The sequence below is a fragment of the Coenobita brevimanus genome, chromosome 52 (genome assembly GCF_032717465.1).
Source record: "Coenobita brevimanus isolate Jiangsu-jjx chromosome 52, ASM3271746v2, whole genome shotgun sequence".
NCBI classification, from domain to species: domain Eukaryota; kingdom Metazoa; phylum Arthropoda; class Malacostraca; order Decapoda; family Coenobitidae; genus Coenobita; species Coenobita brevimanus.
Genome location: NC_137005.1, coordinates 35,916,665 through 35,925,541, shown reverse-complemented (window position 1 = coordinate 35,925,541; position 8,877 = coordinate 35,916,665). Strand labels below are relative to the sequence as shown.

Here is an 8,877-nt window from a genome sequence, read left to right as displayed (position 1 = left end):
CTACTACTACTGTTATCTCAGACGATTTCATTCAGCATACTGGAGGGTAGATTTTTCACTTTGGAGGGGTTAGATATCGCCATAATCACCCATTTCATTCTACAGTTCAGTAAAGTGATGAATAAAATCGTCTGGATATGACTAAGAATAGGTAAAATATTTGTCAGAGTCAAGAGGTGAAGGGATGGGTTGGGTTGAGTTCTTAAACTTAGTTGTTGAATTTTAGGAATTTTTGTGAGGTACTTTAGTTATGACATTTTCTTCTTCCTCTTCTTCTCATTATTATTATTATTATTATTGTAGTAGTAGTAGTAGTAGCAGCAGCAGCAGCAGGTGTTGTTTTTATCATCATCATCCATTTAACTTCCCCAATAGAAGGATATATATATATATATATATATATATATATATATATATATATATATTAATAATAATCGTTGTTGTTGTGTCCTGATGATTGTATTTAAGTCAGACCTCCAGGAGAGAAGGGTAAGCTGAGTCTGTGTGTAAGTCTTCCAGTTCAAAATCTCTCTCCAAAGCTGAAGAAAATCCATATGGAGGTCGCAATAATAAAATAAGTCACCTGTTTGAAGGGGTAGAGTGACGAAAGAGAAGAGGGGAGGGGGGGCAGCTGGGGACAGTCCGCGGGGCCTAGGCCTGAGAGTTGGGGGAGGGGGTCGCCCTCCAAGATAGTGTTAAGAGGGAGGAAAATATAACATACCGTAGCATAGTTCACTCAATATTGACACACTGGATTTCTAAAGAAACTATATAAAAGGCAGTAGGGATATAAAGAACCTCTGACCCGCCTTGTTCTTTTATATTAACCTTCACAGACATCATTCAGATACGGCATGAAGACATGACAAATGTAGGTAAACTTTAATGTGTTCATTTGTTTCCTTCCATCACTAAATAGTGTTTCTCATTTATCTTAACATATTATGCATTCCTCATAGTTAGTATCGTTACTTATAGAGGGGAGGGGAGGGAGGTGCTATGGCGCACCAGGATCTTTTGGCAGTACAGTATATCAATGTGCCACGACACACGGGTTTGGGAGCAGTCTAGCCGTGAGATAGACTTTGAGCATAATATATTCAGTACGGTTTTCAGGGGGAGGGGTGGCCCGTTGTCGATGATCTTGCCCCGGGCCTGGTGATGGCTGTCGGCGGCCGTGACAGGATTGGGTCTGTTGACTCAGTTGCCAAAATTAATTTTTGGAGATCTATTCTGTTAATTGACGTTGTTGTATTTTACCGGACTAATTGAGAGCGAGCGAGCGAGAGAGAGAGAGAGAGAGAGAGAGAGAGAGAGAGAGACGCTATGCTTGAAATAACCTAGTTTATCGATGAATGAGGAAGAGTAATGACTAATAGGTCTAGCGCTGCATTTTATTCATTTATCTGTATTTCTCTGGCTGTAGAAAGTTTGAAGGGTTTATGAGTGAGTTTGTGACGCAGTTCACAGGGATGCTATCTGATTCATTTTTTACTGTATTTCTTTCTTGAGGATTTGTTGAATGTAGAGAGTGAGAGCAGTGCGAGTACAAGTGGTTGGGGAATGGCTGGGAGAAGAAGAGATGAGAGGAGGGAGGAAGAGATCAGTAGGGCGGAAGTAGTGGAAGCAATGAAGAAGATCAAGTTGGGAAAGGCCACAGGAATTGATGGAGTGTGTGGTGATATGCTGAGGTATGGGGGTGAGATTGTTGTGGAGTGGATATGAAGTTGTGTAGATTGGCTTGGGAAGAGGGAAGGGTTCCAGAGGACTGGAAATCAGGTATAATTGTTCCTTTATACAAAGGAAAAGGGGAGAGAGAAGTATGTGGTAACCATAGGGGTACCGTATTTGCCTTCTTAGTGTGACTGGTAAAATATATGGTAGAATACTCTTTGATAGGGTTAGGCATATGACAGAGGAGCTAGTTGGAGAAGAACAAGGGGGATTTAGGAAGGGAAAAGGGTATGTAGATCAGATATTTGTTCTAAGATGGTTAGTGGAGAAGTATCTAGAGAAGGTAAAGAAAGTGTATGCTGCCTTCATGGACTTGGAGAAAGCTTATGACAGAACAGATAGGCAAGGTATGTGGAAGGTATTAAGAATATATGGAGTGGAGGGGAAATTGTTGAGTGCTATGAAGAGTATGTACGAAGGAGCTAGGGCTACGGTGCGAGTGGATGGTGAGCTGAGTGAGTTTGATCTCAATGTGGGCCTGAAACAGGTTTGTGTGATGTCTCCATGGCTGTTTAATATATACATGGATGGGGTTGTAAAGGAGGTGCAAGGTAGGGCAGTGGGTGTAGGGGTGGCTCTAATGAATGAGGATGAGATTTGGAAGATTCCGGTGTTGCTGTTTGCTGATGATACAGTATTGTTGAGTGAATATGAATGGGAGTCGCATGGTTTGGTGAATGAATTTGGGACAGTGTGTAGGAGGAGGAAGCTGAAAGTTAATGTAAGCTAAAGTAAAGTTATGGTGTTTGAGAAGAATGAAGTCACAGAATGTACAGTGAGGTTGGATGGTGAGGATATGGAGTATGTGAGTGCATTCGAGTACTTGGGTAGTGTGATGAGTAAGGATGGAACTTTGGGGGATGAAGTGCGTGGAAGGGTACAGCAGGGAAGGAAGGTTGATGGTTCACTGAAAGCAGTGATGAGAAATAGGGAGGTGAGTATGGAAGTTAAGAAGTCACTGCATGATAGTATTGTGATCCCTACCCTGACGTATGGAAGTGAGGCGTGGACCTTGCAAGAGGGGAACAAGTCAAGAGTGAGAGCAGTGGAAATGAGTTATTTGAGAGGAGCATGTGGAGTGACATGGAGGGACAGGTTGACGAATGAAGAAGTGGAAGAACGTTGTGGGGTGGATGTGGATGTGGTTGAGAAGATTAGGAGAAATACACTGAGGTGGTTTGGACATGTGGAGAGAATAGAGAATGACTAAGAGGGTGTATGTAGGTGAGGTTGAGGGAGGGAGAGGGAGGGGTAGACTGAGGATGAGGTGGAGGGATGGAGTTGAGAGGTTTATGAGTGAGGGGGGGGGGTGAGTTGAGGGGAGGGTAGTCAAATGGTGAGTGACAGAGCGACTTGGAGGCGTTTTGTCTTCGGCCACCCTTTTGCGGGATTAGGGCGTCTGGCTGTAGATAGATAGATAGATAGATTTCTGGATCATACCTCTTCTAATTTATTGGCGGGAATGATGGTAGTGGTGGTGATTTCCAGGTTTTTAGGGGTAAAATTTCTATCTGTTATTACTGTACTGTTGTATACTACACACGAAATTCTTAAAAATATATATACTGAACTTTTAGCATTTCTTCTTGACTAGCATCATATTCTAGTTTAATTTATTGTTAAAAATCAGCATTGAAGGTGGAGGGATTGAATTTTTGGTCCATGTTTAAGCGAATAGGGTATAGTGTTACTTAACTTTGTTCCGGTTGATGCAGGAGACTCCATAGGGCACACCGACGATGGTGGTGGTGGTGATCCTGTACCCGCGTTTCTTTATCTGTGGGTGGCTCTGGCGACAACGACGACTACAATGATGATGATTTCTTTGCCTATTACATACCATACGTCATCCAGTCTTGTGTTGCCTCATCATTGAATGTAGGAACATGGGGCAAGGCTATATAGTCCACACATTTACTGCAGGAATAACCAGTCTCCCTTCCCTGATCAGCACAACGTGACCTAATAAACCCGAACCTACCCTTGGATTTGTACAATCAGATAAACAACTGTCTTCCCAGTTCCATCAGAAGAAAACAGGTGAAATACAGTGAAAACCCTATCACTCCTAGTGTGTGTTGCAGTTGATTCGATTTTCCTGCTATGTTTTCATTAAACTTTGAGAAGATACTTGTGTCTCTGGACATTTGCCTTTGTTATTTTTCCAGGGACGATGATTCCAAAAAGTGGGGGAGACTACGCGTACATCCACGAAGCCTTCGGCCCTTTGCCTGCATTCCTGTACCTGTGGGTGGCTCTGGTGATCATAATGCCCACTGGCAATACCGTTATCGCCCTTACCTTTGCCAACTACATCCTTCAGCCTATCTTCCCTAACTGTGACGAGCCTCCGGATATTCCTGTACGCCTTATTGCCGCCTGTGTTATATGTGAGTAGAGGAACTTTAATTTTCCCCGACTTTGTTTCAGCCCCTTCATTGCCACTGACATCAGTTGATGATGATCAGCGCAGTGGCCTGAAACTGTCATATCTAATCTATAATAATAAAGACGAGTGTTTGTATGTTTGTTACCAATATCAAACATACAAACACTCGCTCCCTTAGGGTCTACCCCCACATACGATACATATTCTGAATTAGCATGATCCAGGGAGTGTTTTGGTATATAATTTTTTAGGATTAATTGTATGTTGAAAAGTTACATTAGGTTTATTGGCAGATGGCCCAATCAGCCCTCTGCAGGACCTAGCCGAAAAATGGCTGTTACCTCTTAAGGAATTGCTATTTGGAGTTTGTCATGGTGCAGCTGATGTTTTGTATGGAATGGAAGCTAACCCAATGCCAAAACCTTTTTTTTTTTTTTTTTTTTTTTTTTTTTTTCATGCAAGGAGGGAGGAACCAAAGGCCAGGAGCTCGCAAACCGTTCCTTCCCCCCCCAAAAAAAAAAAAAAAGAAAAAAAAATACAACAGAGAGCCAAATTCAAGATCCGTTCATTTTGATATGCTTGGACACACTGTGTTTGAAAGACTGGAAATTGTTGGAGGGAGACAATTTCAGAGTTGACCTGTTGCATAATGAAGGTCTGGGAGTAATGGTTACCTCTTGCATTAGAGAGTTGGATAGAAAAGGGATGAGAGTCTGTGTCCCATAGCTCATCTCTTGTTTGTTAAAGTAACTTCTGAGATGGACATTGCAGGAACTGAATGGAAAAGTGAAGGGTGGAATCATCAGCAAATGAGTGGATAGGGTTAGGTGTACAACTTAGAAGGTCTGTCTATCTATTGCCAGACGCCTCAATCCCGTTTGGGGTGGCCACAAACAAATCGCCTCCACGTCGCCCTGTCCCCCGCCATTTCACTGCCCTGCTCCCAACTCACACCCCCCTCTCTCATATACTTCTCCACCCCATCCCTCCATCTCATCCTCGGCGTCCCCCTCCCTCTTCCCCCCTCCACCTCACTCACATACACTTTCTTCGTCAGTCACCCTCCATCCTCTCCACATGGCCAAACCACCTCAGTGTGTTCCTCATAACGCTTCCTATCACATCCACATCCACACCACAGCGCTCCTTTATATCCTCATTTGTCAGCCTGTCTCTCCATGTGACTCCACAGGCTCCTCTTAAATAACTCATTTCCACTGCTCTCACTCTTGACTTGTGTCCTTCCAACAACGTCCAAGCTTCACTTCCATACGTTAGAGTTAGTATCACAATACTTTCATGTAGTAACTTTTTCACTTCCATGCTTAGAAGGTCATTGATGAACAAAAGGAAGAGAATTGGTGACAGGACAGAGCCGTGAGGAACAACACTGTTGAGAAGAACGGTGACCATCTACAACAGCAGCTATAGAACAACCAGAAAGGAAACTATAGATAAAGGAACATACAGAAGGATAGAAACTGTAAGAGGGTAGTTTGGAAATGAAAGGTTTATGCCAGACTCGATCGAAAGCCTTAGAGGTGTCAAGTGCAATGGCAAAGTTTTCACCAAAATCCCAAAAGGAGGATGACCAGGAGTCTGAAAGGTAGGTGAGAAGATCGCCAGACGGAACCCATACTGACGATCAGAAAGAAGGTTGTGATAGGAAAGATTCATTAACATTTTTCTGTTAAGAATAGACTTGAGAAAACTTTTGAGACACAGGATGTTAAAGCGATTGGGCAATAGTTAGAGGGTTGGGAATGGTCACCCTTCTTTGGGACTGGCTGAATGAGAGCAAACTTCCAGCAAGAAGGAGGTACAAGTTGATGGACAAAGGCAGAAGAGTTTACCTAGGCAGGGTGTGTAAACAAGAAGCACAGTTCGTGAGGACAACAGGAGGGACTCCATCAGGCCCATATGCCTTTTTAGTATTGAGGCCAGTAATAACAGAAAGTACATCAGTTGAAGAAATTTTATTGTCAGCCATGAGGAAGTCAGAGGGGGGAAGTGATGGCGGAACAGCACCGGCTTCATCTTAGGTGGGATTGGAGGAGAAAGAGCGATGAGATCTGCTTTATCAGTGGAAGAAATAACTACAGAGCCATGAAACTAGAAAAGAGGAGGGAAGGATGATGAGATAAAGTTTTTAGAAAGGTTTTGGCAAGGTGCCAGAAGGAGTTGGAGAATTGAGTGCATATATTATGGATGAAAATCTTTTTAGCAGAGCGAAGAACAGACAGCACAATTCTGGGCAGAAACATAAAAAGATGCAATTCAGGGGTGGGTTGGCTCTGGTACCTTTTATAGGCTCTCTCCTTGTTGTGGACAGCATTAGAACAAGCATAGTTAAACCAAGGCATTCTTGCATTAGTCAGGGGTGGGTTGGCTCCGGTACCTTTTATAGGCTCTCTCCTTGTTGTGGACAGCATTAGAACAAGCATAATTAAACCAAGTCATTCTTGCATTAGTCAAGGTATATGAGAAAGGAAAGTCTGCTGCCATGCCCGAGAAAATAATCTCCATGATGCATAAGGCACACTCAGATGGCTCTTAACCGTGGAAGCAATAATCATTCCAGTAAAAATCCTTGTAGTACAGTACTGCCTGAGGGCCTCCCAATCAGCAGCTCCAAAGTGCCTCAATCAACGTTTCTTTGGAGGATCCACAGGCCATACTGGACCGACAGGACAGGTTAAGGTAATAAAGTTGTGATTGGTGGAGCCCAATGGAGAGGAAATATTAACAGTAGAAGGACTAGTTGTAAGGAAGAGGTCAATTATGTTTGAACTCTCTCCAAGGCAGTCAGGGATATGAGTACGGTGCTGTACAAGCTGCACTAGTAGTTGCTGGAAACTGTTGGGAAAAAATTTTTTAAGATGTGTAAGAAGATTTGTAACAATGTGAGTCTTAGCTGAACTTTGACTCAGTGAAGTCATTCAAAAGAAGGACCAGCGAGTGACTGTTCTTGTGGTTGAAGGTTTCACTCTTGGTAGTGCGTCCCAGGGTCAGTGGTAGCAACCCATCTCTTACCGTTACCAGCATAAATATGGTTGGTGTCACCAAGAAACTGCGTGAAGAATCATGGGATAATTTGTCTTGTTACAGATTTTAAATGGGTTGCTAATTGCCCTAGCAGATGTAGGGGAAAGAAAAAACAAGAAGGTGGGGCACCAAAGAAAGATACTGTACAGTAGTGTGTTTTCTATATTCCATGCTTCTGATGTTTTCCCTGAAAGATGAACTGACTGTTACGACTGCTAGTAGTCATAATATTACGTTATTATTATTATTATTTTTTACAACAATAATAATAATACAGAATAATAATAATTATTATTGTGTGGTAGGTGGGGGCACTCACCATCCACTCACTCGATGCAGTGCTGCTCTCGGGTGTCTGCCCTTTCCTCTTCTCCATCCTTCTTTCCTTCCATCCTCTTCTGTCTTTCTCTCCTTCATTCTTTCATCATCCTTCTGCCGACGGGTGACTTTACACTCCCTCTTCTGTCTTTCTTTCCTTCATTCTTTCCACTTCCTTCTGCCTGTGGTTGACTACACTGAGTGACAAGCCAAATGATTTCCTGTACACCAGGGAACCATTTACTACGCTGGGTGGTAACTATATAACCAAATTTTGGCGGCTTGTGGTTTAGTGGGTAATTATGCTGCTCCAGTCGGATTGAGCCGGTGATGGTTTTTATCCAGGGGGTGGTTGGGGTTTATTGCTCACGTAATGTCACTCAGGGATGAGTGCGGCTGGTCACTCTCATCTTAAATGTCAGGACCAACTTGCTTAGCCCTGGGCTTCTATGCACCTCTTGGGGCAGTGTAGGATTGGATGATAATGATGAATATTATAGTAATCCCTCCAATATCTGACGTAATAGAGCCAAAGGCATGTCCAGATAGTGATCCTGTCCGGATATTGGTCCCCAGCTTATGGACTTGTACTTATGGACCCTAACTCAGAAAAACACCTATACAACTCCCTCTGGACATGCATTGCACCTATTTAAGACCCAAATCACACCAATAAGGGACATAAAAGACTGAAATAAATGCAAAAGAACCATAAAATGAGGTTTTAGAAGTGAGTTTATACAATATTAAACATTCTGGGTACTTACAAGTCCCTGGCTTCTGGACTGGTTTGAACTGCCAGTTTGCAGTCCACAGTTAATCCTCTGCACTCTAAATTCTAATTTCTTAACACTGCACAACACTGTAAATTCCCGTGTGTTCTAGTGGCGAGGTATTGCAGTTTATTCACTGTTTATTCACAAAAAACAAGCACCTGTGGCTTGCACTGCTATAAGCATCTGCTCTCGATCTGAGTTTGGCTGTGACTGTTGATGATGGCGGGTAACGGCCACATTACCAATCTCCTCAACTTTCATTACCAAATTTAACTTTTCATTACCAAAGTCGTAAAGCTAGCATTTATTCTTCACTAATTATACATACAAGTGGAAATACATGTAATCACTCTCCTTATAATTAACACCATGTTGATTATTTTCACGCTATGTAGGGTAGCAGATTAATCAGAGAGAGCAAACACTCCACCATCTCCATCCTGTGTATCCTCATACATGTGAAAAATCCATTTGGTAATGCATTATTCTGATTCATTACCAAACGAATTTTTCATTACCAAATTGGCCCACACTTGGTAATGAAAAATACCAAATGGCAACCCTGACAGGGGAGGGGGGAGGAGGAGGAAGGAAGGGGTGAAGGGACCATGGTGT

At 42.8% G+C, this 8,877-nt stretch overlaps 1 protein-coding gene across 1 annotated transcript in view; it reads left to right on the top strand.

Annotated features, from left to right (window-relative positions):
- LOC145400403 (large neutral amino acids transporter small subunit 2-like) overlaps nucleotides 1–8,877 on the top strand; it is a 68,500-nt gene that overhangs the window by 14,239 nt on the left and 45,384 nt on the right. The window contains exon 2 of the mRNA XM_080272920.1: nucleotides 3,903–4,124. Coding sequence (XP_080129046.1) covers nucleotides 3,903–4,124 — 222 coding nt within the window. The remainder of the gene's footprint in view (nucleotides 1–3,902; nucleotides 4,125–8,877) is intronic.